Source organism: Schistocerca gregaria, chromosome X (genome assembly GCF_023897955.1).
Source record: "Schistocerca gregaria isolate iqSchGreg1 chromosome X, iqSchGreg1.2, whole genome shotgun sequence".
Lineage (NCBI taxonomy): Eukaryota > Metazoa > Arthropoda > Insecta > Orthoptera > Acrididae > Schistocerca > Schistocerca gregaria.
Genome location: NC_064931.1, coordinates 619,723,452 through 619,741,508, shown reverse-complemented (window position 1 = coordinate 619,741,508; position 18,057 = coordinate 619,723,452). Strand labels below are relative to the sequence as shown.

At 41.4% G+C, this 18,057-nt stretch overlaps 1 protein-coding gene across 2 annotated transcripts in view; it reads right to left on the bottom strand.

The window, feature by feature from the left end:
- The window catches only part of LOC126299075 (rho GTPase-activating protein 7), a 1,286,633-nt gene that overhangs the window by 51,550 nt on the left and 1,217,026 nt on the right, over positions 1-18,057 (bottom strand). For both annotated transcript variants that reach the window (XM_049990744.1, XM_049990745.1), the window contains one exon: positions 299-610. In XM_049990744.1, the coding sequence (XP_049846701.1) occupies positions 299-610 (312 nt within the window). The remainder of the gene's footprint in view (positions 1-298; positions 611-18,057) is intronic.

Sequence of the window (18,057 nt, the reverse complement as noted above, 5' to 3'; positions counted from 1 at the left end):
ATATGTGTGAATGCTACAGATTCCTACATCAGACAAATACAGCAGCTAAGCCACAGAGGTGTGCACAGGAAAGGTACTAGGAGACTCAGTGCAATGGGGCCATTGATATGTCACTGGGACTGAAGTAACCTCATTGGAACAGAAAAAATATTGGAACAAATGGTGGAGTACAGAGTAAAGAAAGAAAGCTAAAATTTAGTACGTGAATTCTCAAAGCTATCAAATTAGCTCTTCATAAGCACTCTATGTGTGTCAGTTTCTTATTTACTTTTATTTAAAGGAATGTTTGACTACTTACGCTGGAAGATTGATATGAATGTTTCTGAGAGCTTGTTTGTCATTAGTGGATCTGGAAGCTCCCTAAAATATTGCTTTACCATGTCAGCAACATCATAAGCTTGTTGCCCTTCATAGCTGACAAGGTCTCCATGAGTCTCTGTCATGATCTTCAGTTTATGTATACGAGAGCGCACTCCAGACTTGCGGAACAACCCAACTTGGTCAAGGGCATTATTTTCAAGCCAGCGCAAGGCAATCTGGATACAGCGAGGCAGGGCCTGGCCAGATCGCTGCACTGATACGACCAGTGGAACTCCAAACACACTCTTATCTGAAATGACAAACAGATGTCATTAGCAAAATACCATAACATTCACTGCCATTCACCAATCAGAACATATACAACTATTAAAAACAACTGATATTTCAATGATAACAACAACACGCACATGTTCACAGACAATGAGTTGCTACTACATGCCTCTTACATGACTCCACACCCAGGTATCACCTTAACCTGTTCCAGCAGACTTTATTGTTTTGTAAAATGCAAAATTATTCTTGGCAGAATGACTCCTGATGGTTTGATGCAGATAGGACTACAGTGATTGTCTGTGATATTTCATTTAAATTGATCACACTGTTTCAAAGGTCATGATTAACACCACTGCTGCAGAATTGAGTAAGGAAATAACATTTTGAAACATCACAAAATTATATCCATTTGACTACAGTAAATTGTGGCTACTGCTACTGACATTTTTATTGTGTTAGATATTCATATTCCATGTATCATTTCACACTCACATTGCAAATTAATTTGTAAACATGGCTAAATGCTGAACATTTATACGGTTATTATTTTTTAAATATACAGCCCACACTCCTTTACACATTAAAATAATAGACATCATTTTATGGAACAGAAGGAGTTGTCAAAAAGAAACTTTTGCAAGTTGTTTTCAAATTTTCCTTTGCTGTCTGTCAAACATTTTATATCACTGGATAAGTGATCGAAGAATTTTTGCAGCATCTTGCACCCGTTTTTGTGCCAAAGACAATCTTAACATGGAGTAAAGAATGTCATTTTTCCTTCTGGTATTGAAATTATCTACATGACTGCACCTTTTGAACTGTAGTGGATTATTTACAATGAACTTCATGAGGGGGTAAATATACTGTTAAGCAGTAGTCAGAATGCCCAGTTCCTTAAACAGATGTCCACAAGATGATACTGGATGAGCATCATATATTATTCTTACAGCATGCTTTTGAACAACAAAGACATCCCTTCTTAAAGTTGAGTTACCCCAGAACATTACACCACATGGAATAGGTCAATGATAGTATGCAAAATGTGTCAACCTACTGATTTCTCTCTCCCCAAGATTTGCATTGATTCTAAGCACAATTGTGGCTGAACTAAGTTGTTTTTAGATTTCCAAAATGTGCTCTTTCTAGTTTAAATTCTCACCAAAGTAGACACCTAAGAATTTTGAAGTTTCCTCAGCATGTGCTACACTTATCATTAGCGTACCAAAAATGTGCAGAACTAAATATGTAATTTCTTTTTAAAATTGAGGATTGCATTCAGTTCTAATCTGGCAATATCTATATTTGATGGTATTGTGGAGAAAAATTTCCTAAACTGAGAAAACTATGCTTCTTCTTGTTTAATGTTGTCTTTGGTGGGGTCTGTGTTAAAAATTTTCATACAATTTACAGATAATTAATTAAGACTATAAGCAGGCAGAATATAGTTTATAATCTCACAATTTTCATTGTCTGAGAGGTTAACTTGCAAACCAGTCACCTTTCATGTCTTCTTATTGTTGCAGTAGACACATTGCAGATCACTGTCAAACACAATATAGCAAGTGGTCTATAAACTATCAAATAGTTTACAACACATAAAAGTGACTGGTACACAGTATAGTGGAGCATGTTGTAAATATTGTTTGTTGGCATTTAATAGACAACTTCCACAAGATCAAATACACGATCCAGGCTGTAGTTATAAATTTTAGTTCCAGTCTAGTGACATATGTTTTCTACTATTGTAAAGCAACAATATACATACATTTAAGACATAGAAATAACATTGTGACACATAATTTGGTGGTCTGAAGCCATGTTTTAGACATCAAGTGTATCTTAACTTGTAAGTTACACTCAGCCACATATGTTTTGTATTGTCACAGAAAAGTAATGTGGACAATTTAGAAATGTGAATAACACTGTGACACTATTTGAGCATCTATCGTGCCTTGCACAAAAATGGAGTGCAAAGACTGAACAACAGCTACTGTCTAGTGCACATTAACCTCTAAGTCACACCAGTAGTGTCAATAAAGTGAGCTATGTGTATTTTGTACTGTTATAGAACAATAACGTACATATATGTGCCAACTTCCATCCCCTGCCCCTTCTCTCCCCTCAGCACTCAACCTACCACTGCACACAGGCAACCAGGCCGTGTGACGTCACAAGTATGCATACCATGGGCAAGAAACTCAAGGTATAGGGAGGGAGTGCTCTACCAAGATGATAGTGTACCTACAAACACAAGATGTTTTATGACTGGTACTTCAGTCTATTGACCAATTTTAGAATCATATGGAGGAGTGTACACTAGAAACTGTCATAAGCAGTTTCCACCATTTTCTACAGTTTTTGTTGTTGCTACACATGAGAGTGTGCTCAAGTCCTAGATATTTAATATCTGTATTATATATTAAAGTTCTTTAGAATACATTGTAAATTATTCAAGAACAGATTTTTATGGCAGGTATAATTCTATATATTGCATTTTTAAAACCAGTTGTAAAATGCACGGATCATTAAGCCATACTTCATTCATCATCTGCCATCTTGTATCTTCAAATAGAAAAAGGTCTTTTACCATCGAAAATGTGATCTTTGCAAACTAACTGAGTTTTGTTAATGTTTTAAGAAGTTTCTCTATATTGAAAATGGAAATTTTTGGTAGTTTCCAGTAGCCTGATTTTCAAAATATGGCTAACTTGTAACTGGTTTTTAATAATACTCCTGCTTAGTTTGATTTCACTTACTTATTATTGGTATATAGTAGAGTAGTAATGTGACAGAAAGATGACTGAATACAGTGTTGAGATGATTTTCTCGATTGCTATACTTTTAAATTTCAATAGAATATTTGTTTCGAGGTGGAGGTGCATGGCCATGTTGTACATGGGAACAAGTTTTCGCATTTGGAAAAACCTTAATTTTTCAAGAGCACTTTTTGTAATTTCAGAAGAAGCCTGCAGCACATAAAAAGTGAATGCCACCATAAAAAGTGGAATAAGAATATATATTAAACTTCTATTGCAGGCAAAATGTGAAAGTTTGAAAAGCTCTCCCCTACTACTAGCTCCTATACATATTCTTATGATCCATTTTATTCCTTTTAACAAAAACTGGTCTGAGAATGGTTGTGTAACTGAAAGTGGTTTTTGTAGTGGTCTTCAGTTTGAAGTCTGGTTTGATGCAACCTGTGCAAGCTTCTTTGTTTCTTGATGACTGCTGTAACTTAATCATTTGAACCTGCAAACTGGAGTCAAGTCTCTACAATTTCTCCCCCTTTGCCTCCACCCCTCACCTGCTCCACAAACTTCCCTCCAGTAGCTAACAGACTGAACAGATTATTGCTTCCTACCTCAGGATTGTGTCATACCAAATGATCCCTTCCTTTATTCAAGTTTTGACACAAAATTCTTTCCTCCCCAATTCGATTCAGTATCTCTTCATTATTTATATGATCAACTGACTAAATATTGAGTATTATTCTGCAAGGCCACATTTCAAAAGCGTCTATCCTCTTTTTGCCTGAATTGTTTCTCATCAGCATTTCACCTACATATAAAGCTGCACTCCATTCAAGTACTTTCAGAAAAGACTTACTGGCACAAAAATTTATAAGCATATTCAGTGTTAACATATTTTCCTTCTTCATCAAAGTATTTCTTGATACTGCCAGTCTGCATTTTACATCCTCTTTACTTTGTCCATCATCATTTATTCTGATGCCCAAACAACACAACTCAGCAACTACTTTTAGTGTCTCTAATTCCCTCAGCATTGCCTGATTTAATCTGACTACATTCCATTACCCCTGTTTTACTTTTGTTGATATTTATCTCCTCACATCTTTTCAAGTTACTATCCATTCAGTCTCAACATTCAAGTTGTTTCCTCTGATAGAATTACAATGTCATTATCAAACCTCGAAGTTTTTATTACTTCTCCCTGAATCTCACCTTTCCAAATTTCTCCATGTTTTTTTTTTTTTTTTTCTTTTTGAAATTGTTAAATAATCACAATAAATGACGATCTGAGGTGTTTTAGAATGAGTTTCAATACCAAATCTGTGCCTTATACATTACGTTAAAAATGATCATGTATTCTCTTTTAAGGTAACATCGCCGATATCTATGCTGCAGGCTGTCGTTTGTTACGATAAGGTTAGCAGTACTACAGATGCATAGCTCATTAGAAACCTCGTAACGCCCGAAATATTTGTTTCCCATAAGCTGCGACTTTTGGTTTCCATTCAGGGGACGGATGTCTATCTTACACCACTGTGATCAAATTCTTAAGTACAGTGGTGCTACCGATATACAGTGACGGAAAAAATCGCAACACCAAACAATAATTAACAATGAGTAATGAAATTTCGAGAATACATTTGTCTAGGTAACATATTTAAGTAATTAATATTGCAAGATCTCAGGTTAATGTGTGCACGAGGTAAGCCATTGCAAATGTGAAATGCTGGTATGTTAACAACCGGTGTAACTGTCGGAATGTTGAATGCGAGCATGCATTGTACTCTATAGGTGTCGGATGACAGTTTGTCGAATGGAGTTCCATACCGCTTGTACTTGGTCGGCCAATACAGAGATGATTAATGCTGTTTGTGGATGACGCTGGAGTTGTCGTCCGACGATGTCCCATATGTGCTCGATTGGAAACAGATCTAGAAATCGATTAGACCAAGGCAACATGTCGACACTCTGTAGAGCATGTTTGGTAGCAACAGAGTTATGTAGGCTAGCGAAAACACGCCTAGAATGTTGCACATGAATGGCAAGCTTGGCAGTACAACAGGTCGAATCACCAGACTGGCGTGCAGTTTTGCTTTCAAGGTGTGTAGGAAAATCAAGAGAGTGCTTGTGCTGTCGTGTGAAATCGCATCCCAGAGCATAACTTCAGGTGTATGTCTAATGTGTCTAGCACACAAACAGGTTGGGTGCACGTCTTCAACTGAGCTCTTGCTAAGTGTTTTTGACAGTTCTATAACACACACGTAGAGTAAAATGTCAAAATGCACCTAAAGAAAAAGAAACGTTTAAGTAAGGTATTTTATCCTTCAAACGCAGTTGGTGGGGAAGTGGCCTTTCCCGAAAGAACCCTGCAACTGACCTACGGACACATCAGAAATCAGCTGCTTTTTTTGTTGAGTAACAGTGTAAGCAGTGTGCAAGGATTTATGTCTATTCTGTTTGTGTAAATTTAGCTACTACAGCCAGTTCAGTTTGTATACGTAATGATATACTTAGTTTTTCAGAAATGTTGGATAAGTGTACTACATCGCAAGAAAATGCGCACAGTACGAAGAAGTATTTGCAGAGTAAAGAGCATTTGGTAGACAGCTTGTTTTAAGAAATCAACCAAACAGAACTGTTGGTTAATAATATCAGTCCCAATCAAATGGCTGAAATTTATACAAAATTCAGCGTTGCCACAATAGGACGGGCCGGCCGGTGTGGCCGTGTGTTTCTAGGCGCTTCAGTCTGGAACCGTGTGACCGCTACGGTCGTAGGTTCGAATCCTGCCTCGGGCATGGATGTGTGTGCTGTCCTTAGGTTGGTTAGGTTTAAGTAGTTCTAAGTTCTAGGGGACTGATGACCACAGATGTTAAGTCCCATAGTACTCAGAGCCACAATAGGACGCATTAGAAAGGAATGCGAACATAAACTACAAGGTTCACCGGAACAGCCAAGAAAGAGAGCAAAGTACTTTGAGAGGTAACCCAAGTTTATCGACAGCATTATAAAATCTATAATTCGACAAACGATGGAGAACTTTTACAAAGATTGAAAAATAGTGCCGTTATTATGCAAACTATTCACTCTTGTAAAAAAAAAATCTATTTTCCTCAGCGGAAAGATGTTTTGTGTAAGAATTGTGTGAAAGGTAAGTAAAAGAAAGATTCTGACAGAGAGAACCAATGAAATTGACTGGCAATGCAAACTCTTGATATAAACATAGAAATTAAGAGAGCAAGACAGGAAGTTTTTTACGTTGACGAAACTTTGAGAACAACATTACTTATAGAAAATGTGGGCAGGGTGCTGACGTTGACGACATCATGGACTGCTGACAATTTTTTCTATATTTTCAGGGAGGCTACAATGAAATCGCAAAGGAGGCCAACAACGCCATATATTAGGAAGGCATACAGACTATACTTCGGCTGTGAAATCTGGCATCATGACACGTCCTGGGCTCAAATGGTTCAAATGGCTCTGAGCACTATGGGACTTAACATCTGAGGTAATCAGTCCCCTAGAACTTAGAACTACTTAAACCTAACTAACCTAAGGACATCACACACATCCATGCCCGAGGCAGGATTCGAACCTGCGACCGTAGCGGTCTCGCAGTTCCAGACTGCAGCGCCGAGAACCGCACGGCCACTTCGGCCGGCTAGAATTATTGTGGTGAATGTTGGATCTACTGTTGAGTTTTTACCCAACAATAGTCAACGCATAAGGCGGGTCCTGAAACAGGGCCAAATAAATAATGGAAACTTTTCAAACTGGATATCGATGGAAGTGTTACGGCCTATCAAAAAATTTTCGTTTGACTCAGCTGCTGCAACGTATATGTAACCAAGCACGTCTCCGATGCGGTATACGAGGGTTGTCCAGAAAGTAAGTTACGATCGGTCGTGAAATGGAAACCACAGTGAAAACCAGAAACTTTTTATTTGCAACAGTTAGGTACACCTTCTATCTACTGCTCTACATAGTCGCCGCTCCAACTTCGAGTTTTGTCGTAGTGTTGTATCAACTTTCCAATATCCTCGTGATAGACAGCAGCCGCTTGTGCTTTCGGCCAGTTATCTGCACTGGTGTGGAACTGTTTGTCTGTGGAAAAATTTTGCCTCCATAGCCAGCGGTTCTTGTGAGCAGAGATGAGACTCAGGGGGAGCCAATTACGGACTGTATTGTGGGTGATCAAACACGTCTCATCGGAAACGCTGCAGGAGCGTCTTCATTCCCCCAGCAGTGTGTGGGCGAGAATTGGCATGAAGAAGGAACTGCTCGACAGTTGTGTTATGTGGGCTGCATGACACATGCGAAATCTCTAACCAGGCTCTCATACATGGCGGGAGGCTATTCCCTGCACATCTGTACGTGCTCATTGTTCATTCAAAACTGAAAAGAGCGACGCGACACGATCGACGGGCATACTAGAGACACCGCCCAATACATCTGTGCAAAACTTTACCAGATTTTTCCAGTGGTTTCCATTTCGCGACCGATCGGAACTTACTTTCTGGGCAACCCTCGTATAAGCGCCGACATGTAGGCCAAAGGTTAGCGTGGCCTTCGAACGGAACCTTTCTGATCGTCGCTTATACACCTGAATCTGCCACCCAACAGTGTTATTGTTATGGACAATGCTTCATACAACAACAAGGAGAACGACAAAGCTGCAACTAGATGCTCGAATAACATGGAAATGACTGAGTGGTTGTTGTAAAACAACAATATCTGAGTTAATTGTAGAAATAAGCCGAAAGACGCAGTATTTAAAATTAATAAAATATTTGAAACCCATGAACGAACTGTGCTGCGACTTTTGCTATACAACTGCAACATAAATGTAATTGAACTGGCGTGGGCAGAGCTCAAAAATTTCGTCATAGGAAGAAATGTTATTGAAGAAGTTTGAATGAAGAAGTTACTGTGGTTGATAAAAGAAGGTACGTGTAATTTGGCATTAATTTAGGAGCACCAGCCTTCTGCTCTTTATTCCACTTACAAAATTTTGCAAAAAAAAAAAAAAAAAATGGTTCCCTACATACTGCTGCTACACACTCTGGACCTTTATCCTTTAGAACTGACAAGGATTCAAATTGCTCTAAGCACTATGGGACTTAACGTCTGAGGTCATCAGTCCCCTAGACTTAGAACTACTTAAACCTAACTAAGCTAAGGACATCACACACATCCATGCCCGAGGCAGGATTCGAACCTGCGACCGTAGCAGTCGCGTGGTTCCGGACTGAAGCGACTAGAACCGCTCGACAAGAGCGGCCGGCGAACTGACACGGAATCTCGCAAAAAATATGCTCTGTAGTCGTAATACATTCAGCATCTCACTCTCTAGATCGAAAAAATAACGGTTGATGCGTTTACTGCTGATAAGAGAACGACGTGTGTCATTTTGCCTGATACAAGCTCTTCGATGTGACGCTATTTCGCTGACTTGCTCGTCGCTTTCACTGGTGTTATATGCAATTCGCTTTTCAGTTGGCCTCACAAGACAGAGTGAACCTCCTCTCAGACCTCATCACCAGAAAAAAAACTTGGAAGTGGTCGCTGGAAATCGAACCTGGGACTTCAGTATCACTAGCCATAAACGCAAATCATTACACCGTATGATGAACTACCTTGTATAGTTGCAATAGTAGCCTTCACTGTTGTGACAGTAGAAGACTTGAAAAGCAGTGCATCACGCCAAAAACAGTACGTGATGAGTACTGGAGGAGAGATGCTATGGCGGACGAGAAAACTGAAAATATAATAAAATCAGTCAACATAGATTGGAACAAGGATTCGGCACTGTCATCCACGAATGAACCAGCTGAGCACGAATCGACAGTCACACTTGTGGCAAGTAGTGACATCACTGGGATGGGAATTTCGATGAATACTGCTAGTGAAGCCTGGTGAGCCGCTCATGTGAGAAATATTGTACGATCTGTTTCTGTTCTTGTTTTAAATGGGCACTTCTTTCAGTGGAGTGTCATATCGGTTCAGCTGTGAGAGTAATGGTGGGTGTGCTCTAGCTACTTGTCCTCCCTGCTGCTCGGTCATTAACACGACTATGCCGCCACCATGGCCAAATTACCAGTTTGTCTTGTCGAATAATAATGTAGTGGATACAACTGTCAACGACAGAAACTAAAATGTATCGTTGACACAGTGCCCTTGGTTGTAAGTAGTGGCCGGCCGGAGTGGCCGAGCGATTCTGGGCGCTTCAGTCTGGAGCCGCTCGACCGCTACGGTCGCAGGTTCGAATCCTGCCTCGGGCATGGATGTATGTGATGTCCTCAGGTTAGTTACGTTTAAGTAGTGCTAAGTTCTAGCGGACTGATGACCTCAGATGTTAAGTCCCATAGTGCTCACAGCCATTTTTTGTAAGTAGTGGAACGTGAAAATTATTTGAAGATTCGTAAGACCCCTATAGACTCTGGTTGTTGGGCCTTTCAGAAGCCCATAAGAGCTATAATCGTGGGAAGCAACGTCCCTGAACCTTTGCAACGCGGATCTGACCGTCATTTCAACGCACAGCCACATTCTACAAGTCGGTTGTACCAGCGCAACTTTCCGTGCGCATTAGGTGCATGAGGCCTTTGCACGGAGAGGAAAAGGGGCACATACACCGGTGCAGTGACACATGCCTCCCGAAGGAGTCGTAGTCACCTCACCCCAGACTGCAACAGTCGCGCGCACACGTGTCCACGGTTCTCTCCGTTTGGTGCTTTTGTTTTACAGCACCCCACTGTTAAAATTTCCATTTTTTCGCACGCATTCTGATTTTCCTTTGCATTACCACCTTGGCGGAGTGGTCTAACAAAAAACGGAATCTGAACAGTATTATCGTGAATTTTTTTCTGGCTGGTTAATTTCGTGGATTATACAAAGATGAAACAAATAACTGTCTGCACTTCCTCACAAATTTGAACAACCTGGAAACAACAAAAGTAAACTTGAAGAAAATAAAAACCCTTAGTTTTGACCTAAGATGAATACACGTTGAATAACAGGAATGATTCTGGGGCTTCGATGTGGCGAAGGAGTACTGGTTCCTTCACGAGCCTCATTGATTCATAAACACATTGCGCGAGAATAGTATCACTTCCATTGCAACACATTAAGTTTGAAATTTGGCTCAAAGGCGCCTACAAACTTCCTCTGTAATAGTGCAAATGATTGGCGCCCTGTGGAGTCAACCCTCGGGCACGGCGATGCTTCAAACAGTGAGGTGTCGACACATTCGAAAAAAAGGCCACTGTTCAGAAGTTCACGTGACGTATAAAGTGGGAGAATGAAGTCACATTGACAGCAAATTTCTCTACAATTCTACATGCGTGGCGTTCTACCCAATGCCATGATTCGGCATCACCCATGCACCTTTGTTGAGCACGTTAAAAATGTACGTGTTAGAGACTTCAACAACCATTCAGCTGCTCAAGCGCCTGAGGGCAGGCAACCCTCCCTAAGAGTTGACAAAGGACTGAGAAAGCATCAACATCCTTTGCTGCTTCGGATCACGATCAAATTTAATTCAGTGGTTCAAAATGGTTCAAATGGCTCTGAGCACTATACATCTGACGTCATCAGTCCCCTAGAACTTAGAACTACTTAAACCTAACTAACCTAAGAACATCACACACATCCATGCCTGAGGCAGGATTCGAACCTGTGACCGTAGCAGTCGCGCAGCTCCGGACTGAAGCGCCTAGAAACGCTCGAGCACAACAGCCGGCTCGTTCAGTTGTTTTGAACGTGTTTCTATTGTACATCGTACTTCGAGCTGTCGTTTTCGACCGCGAAATTTTTGGAAATCAACGCCCCAAGGAAAGCTGTGGTATCACTGACGTCCTTTATGCACCCCCTGATTCCTTTTCGTGTCGATTCCGAGCGGCAGTGTGTCTGAAATGTTTTCCTAAGAAAACTGCGCGTTTTCAACGCTGGATGTCGCGGTACCGATCGTCATCGCCGAGGTGTCCAGAGAAGGGATGAAATTTGGGCAAGAGAGGTGTGTGCCGACCTTTCCATTGCGTGAAACGTCGACAGCGACATTGGGACGAATTCTGGTGAAACTTTCCGTCCATGTGACATCGTTAACTCAATGTAATTCTTCAGGCTTTCCCGGCGATCTGTTGACATCTCTCATGTGTCGGGAATTCTGCCGGATATCTGGCAGAATACCAGACAGCTCAAAGGTGCCATCGTTAGCCCATCTTGCACTCCACATGAAGTTCTGACCAGGGCTTTTCTTTTCTTTCTTTTTTTTTTTTTGCATGTGTCAACACCTTGCTGTTTGAAGCGGCGCCGAGTCTGAGGGTGACGCCGCAGGGCTTCACTCTTTTGCACCGTTAGACAGAAATGTTGTGGGCAACTTTGAGCCAAATTACAAACTTATACGTTGCAACAGAAAATAATTACGGGGTTTCGAGAAGTGAAACAATGACGTCTCCAACAGAAAAGCGCATACATAAAGTACATTTTGGTTAGCAAATGGAACCGAAAATCCAGAATCTAATATCTGGTATTTCTTCATTAGTCGCTAGCCAGTTCAGGCTCATACTGCACAAACTGCTCGCCTCTATATGCTTCACAAATTTCAAAATAATGGTTCAAATGGCTCTGGACGCTATGGGACTTAATCTCTGAGGTCATCTGTCTCCAAGAACTTAAACCTAACTAACCTAAGGACATCACACATATCCATGCCCGAGTCAGGATTCGAACCTGCGACCGTAGCGGTCGCGCGGTTCCAGACTGAAGCGCCTAGAACCGCTCGGCCACATTTGCCGGCCACAAATTTCAACTCAGAACGCAACCGGCCCTGCTTAGGCAGCGAACACAATTCATCGATGTAACAATCCAACGCTTCAGTCTGCCAGGTCTCCATGGAAATAAAAATGTGCATTCTTAACATAAACTGAAGGCCACTACAATCATGTTGATTTGGTGATTATTACATGTTTCTTAATGAAGTTTTGTCATGTTAAGAATTCATCAATATGATTCACGCGTTTTACGAGGTAAATAAAATCACGTTTTACGAGGTAAATAAAATCACGTTTTACGAGGTAAATAAAATACACGTACCTGCATATTTTTCACCTGTTCATTGTAAACGTTAAGAATCTAGCGTGAGTTAAGTACCTCACAGAAACTCTTATAAGTAGTGTTAGGCAGTGCCGGATACATATGGGGGGGGGGGGGGGGGGCGGCGCACTCCTCCCTCCCACCTTGGGGGCCACCGGTATTGTCACCCGCGCCGCCCCCGCCAGTCAGCCCGCACGCTATTCGTTCGTTTTTTTCGTCAGTCGACTCGACTGAATCGAGTTATCGAGTATTTTATACGTTTCTGTGTGGCACATAGATAGCTAACACATACCTACTAGAAAAGTCGCGGCTATTCTAGTGATGTCGATACGATACATGGAAAACTGCGATCGTAATGATGATACTATGACATATGGGAAAATAACTTTTTATTCCAACACCGGACCATGTTACGACTGACTTGAGAGAACGTTTTGCTGAAGAAAATATTTATCATTTAAAATTCAACATACTTCTGCCCTCACAGCTACTGAAACATGACGGTAATGGTCTGGCACATAAATTGAATCAGTGCTTACCTGAACTACCGTTCTTTGAAGAAGAATCATTCTTTGAGACTAAAAAGAGCCTAATGGGAGAGACTCCTCAATACAGGCAAGCGAGCTTAAACGCCCTTAATGATCGTGATTCTGTTGTGCAAGCGATGTCTGTTTGTCCTTGATCTGACTACCCTACTTGGCACAAGCTGTACAAAATATTTGATTGCCTACCTGTATCTATTGCTACAGTAGAAAAAAGTTTTTCAACAGTGCGACGTACAAAGATATACACTACTGGCCATTAGAATTGCTACACCAAGAAGAAAAGCAGATGATAAACGGGTATTCATTGGACAAATATATTATACTAGAACTGACATGTGATTACATTTTCACGCAGTTTGGGTGCATAGATCCTAAGAAATCAATAGCCAGAACAACCACCTCTGGGCGTAATAACGGCCTGGGCATTGAGTCAAACAGAGCTTGGATGGCGTGTACAGGTACACGATACCACAGTTCATCAAGAGTAGAGACTGGCGTATTGTGACGAGCCAGATACTCGGCACCATTGACCAGAAGTTTTCAGTTGGTGAGAGATCTGGAGGATGTGCTGGCCAGGGCAGCAGTCGAACATTTTCTGTGTCCAGATAGGCAGGTACACGACCTGCAACATGCAGTCGTGCATTATCCTGCTGAAATGTAGAGTTTCGCAGGGATCGAATGAAGGGTAGAGTCACGGGTCGTAACACATCTGAAATGTAACGTCCACTGTTCAAAGTGCTGTCAATGCGAACAAGAGGTGACCGATACGTGTAACCAATGGCACCCCATACAATCAAGCTGGGTGATACGCCAGTATGGCGATAACGAATACACGCTTCCAATGTGCGTTCACCGCAATGTCGCCAAACACGGATGCGACCATCATGATGCTGTAAACAGAACCTGGATTCATCCGAAAAAGTGACGTTTTGCCACTCGTGCACCCAGGTTCGTCGTTGAGTACACCGTCGCAGGCGCTCCTGTCTGTCATGCAGCCTCAAGGGTAACCGCAGCCATGGTCTCGGAGCTGATAGTCCATACTGCTGCAAACGTCGTCGAACTGTTCGTGTAAACGGTTGTTGTCTTGCAAATGTCCCTATCTGTTGACTCAGGGATCGAGACGTGGCTGCACGATGCGTCACAGCCATGTGGATAAGATGCCTGTCATCTTGACTGCTAGTGATACGAGCCCGTTCGGATCAAGCACGGCTTTCCGTATTACCCTCCTGAACCCACCGATTCTATATGCTGCTAACAGCCATTGGATCTCGACCAAAGCGAGCAGCAATGTCGCGATACGATCAACCGCAATCGCGATAGGCTACAATCCGACCTTTATCAAAGTCGGAAACGTGATGGTACGCATTTTTCCTCGTTACGCGACGCATCTCAACAACGTTTCACCAGGCAAAGCCGGTCAACTGCTGTTTGTGTATGAAAATCGGTTGGAAACTTTCCTCATGTCAGAACGTTGTAGGTGTCGTCACCGGCGCCAACCTTGTGTGAATGCTCTGGAAAGCTAATCATTTGCATATCACAGCATCTTCTTCCTGTCGGTTAAATTTCACGTTTGTAACAATTTTAATGGCCAGTAATGTAGCTGAGGTTGAGAATGAAGGAGGATAGACTTAATGGCTTAGCTGTGTTTAACAATCACCCTGACATTGATTGTGCTACTGACGATGTAATTAACCAATTTGCCAAGAAGAATAGGCGCATAAAATTCATAATTTAAGGAAGAGAACCGCCAACCTGGAGCTTTTTTCTCTAAACTTTGACACAAACGAGTTCATAAACGTCGGAAATAAAAAAATCTTTGTATGTAGTGCAGTACCTACATTATGTAATGTACAAAATAAGGCACCACAGTTGTCTCTGAAGAGAAAACTGCCACACAAGCGTTATAACGAAACGAGAGAAGCGGTACAACAGCTTTGCGGCACAGAAGGAACCACCGTTTCGGTTGCTGCTACATCACAGCCACTAACTTTCCAAGCTTCAACACGGACGTCTTTTTGATATGAAGTGATTAGATTAAATAAAATTATTCTTGTGTTTGAAAACAGAGGGGAGTGTGTTATACTTCGTAGAAAATTAATACGTTATAAGGAAAGTGCCAATCATACGAAGAGAAAGTGACAAGTGTCTGAGAAACCAAGTGAAGAAAGACGAGCATATTTTATCAAAATTATTTTATTATTAAAATTTATTTAAATTATTTAGCTCCAAGTACTTAAAGCTCATTTGAGACGCTTGTGTGTTAAGTGTGTATTAATTTGTTTCTGTTGTTACCCTATTTCTTGGCTTTGAGCACTATGCGACGTAACTTCTGAGGTCATCAGTCGCCTAGAACTTAGAACTAATTAAACCTAACTAACCTAAGGACATCACGCACATCCATGCCCGAGGCAGGATTTGAACCTGCGACGTAGCGGTCGCTCGGCTCCAGACTGTAGCGCCTAGAACGGCACGGCCACTCCGGCTGGCCCCTATTTCTTACTTTACGGATGATTTTGCCCGTTTTTTGCTGGTCGCTGTGCAGTGACTGGCAATCCTTGGTATAAAACATACATTTATGTTAACTGTAATATAAGTTACACATTATAACTTTGTTTGAATCATATTTCTACCTATAACTGGATGAACCTCATACCACACAACACAATAAAACGATAGTTGTATATTTGCCAACGGTCATCCTACTGACTAAAAGGCAGAGCAAAACTTACAATGGTGAGTCAATCTTCCACGTGGAAGTACGTGTATACGCCTCACATGCGTGTAATACTGTGTTTATATTTTCTTTCTCTGGCGGGCAAAGTGCAATTACCTTACAACATTTCATTGACGAGTTGTTTCTCTGTTTACATATATTTTACGATCATTTATGTTGATCTTTGTTATTTTGCTACTTTAATTTTATCCATATTTTGCAGCTTAAAACGTGGCTGTATTCAAAACATTGGAGGTATGAATTAAACAACGCCTTCAGTCACAACTTTTTCGTGTCTTATTAACTACACGATGCATTTAGAACCCTGTGGGTCCATCTTCAGGTGTAATTTGTCTTAATAAATGTTTTATTTCTTCTCCTGAATGAGGTGAAGTGCATAATCCTGTCACAAAAAGGTTTAATGTTAGGTTATGAATTTCGTTAGTCGAACGCGGAAAATATGTGCAAAATAGGCGAAACTGAACAGTGTAAATTTACCACATAATCCAAGGAAAGCATTTTTAACTTTTTAGTACCGGAAAACATTCTTTTCTCCGTCGTTTTAGTACATGTCACTTCATTCAATATGTACATTTGTACACATGTTTATACTGCACAGGACGCAAAAATACACTACTTAATCAGTAAGCTACATAGGAAAAGAATTACAAACATAATACTGACGGTGTATGTGACATAAATAGACGGCAGGCTTTCCCGTCAATAGGTGCGTTAGTGTCGCTCCAACTGTCATGTGGTAACAACTTTGACAACAGTTGACTGTGGCGCAGCGTAAATATTAGCTACTACCTGTCTGAAAAACGTCACTCGATATCACCAGTTCTAAATTGGTTGACCGTCATAATTTAAATCGACGTGGAAAATATTCAAAATGCTTTCTGCCAATTCAAATTCTGTAGCACTGAATGGTTTCTTTCGTCTGCGCGCCAGTACTTCCATGGCGTTGTGTGAATTCATATCCGTGGCTATGGCCAGAATCAACACACTTTTGGCGACGTGTGCCGCGCGAGAAAGTTACGCAACGTGCTGCTATCAGAATTCAATCGGAAAAGGACCCGAATTAACTCCCTTCACTGCTACGTATGTAAAAACAGGCTAAATGTGGGTCAGCAGCCCCGCTTTGACCTGCGAGACACTGTTAAACTTCTCTCAATTCCGAAGAAATTAATTAAAAGCTCTATGGCTACCTGCCTACTTTCAGGTAACATTCCGATATCCGACCAATGGACTGGAATATGTTACCCGCGCTAACAGTTCAATACATCGCCCCCAGCTGACTACTAGCAACTCCGGCCACAAGACGAGAATGGGAATTTACATTACTAGACCGCTATTCTGCAACATGGAACCCAGTTGCAGGTGCCTGTCTAACGACTCCCACAGAGGACACAAATTTGCTTTTCAAAATTTCATGTAATTAATGTCAGAATTTGAAAATTTAAAATGCTGTTATTATCAACTCAGGGAGAAGTACAATATTATGTTACAAGTTTAACACAACAGGAAAAGCATTACAATCAGAAAATGTGTATCTGTCTTTAGGCACCATCACTGGCGGTGCGCAAATACTCAGACTTCATTATGTAGTATTTGTGAATGAAGAGCACTCAGCGACTTCCAAAAAATTTTACAAGTAATTTAAAGCCTTTCCTAAACTTTTTTTTTGCTGACACCCTCTACAAAATAATGAAAGGATAAAACTTTGTCGCTCACTATACTTTCGCTGTTCATGTAATAAAATTTCAGCATCAAACCTAACGTTTTAATTTATTACTTCTTTGCTGGCGAGTCGCAACACGCTTTTCAGACAGTAGCTACATGCACTATGTGATCAAAAGTGTCTGAACACCTGGCTGAAAATTACTTACAAGTTCGTGGCGCACTCCATCGGTAATGCTGGAATATAATATGGTGTTGGCCTACCCTTAGCCTTGATGATAGCTTCCACTCTCGCAAGCATACGGTCAATCTGGTGCTGGAAGGTTTCCTGTGGAATTGCAGCCTATTCTTCACGGGGTGATGCACTGCGGAGTGGTATCGACGTCGGTCGGTGAGGCCTGACACGAAGTCGGCGTTCCAAAACGTCCCAAAGGTGTTCGATAGGATTCAGGTCAGGGCTCCGTGCAGGTTAGTCCATTACAGGGATGTTATTGCCGTGTAACCCCTCCGTCACAGGCCGTGCATTATGAATAGATGCTCGATCGTGTTGAAAGATGCAATCGCTATATCCGAATTGCTCTTCAACAGTGCAAGCGAGGCGTCGTTTGGCATTTACCGGCGTGATGGGTGGCTATGAGCAGCCGCTCGACCATTAAATCCCAAGTATTTCCCTCCTCCCGCC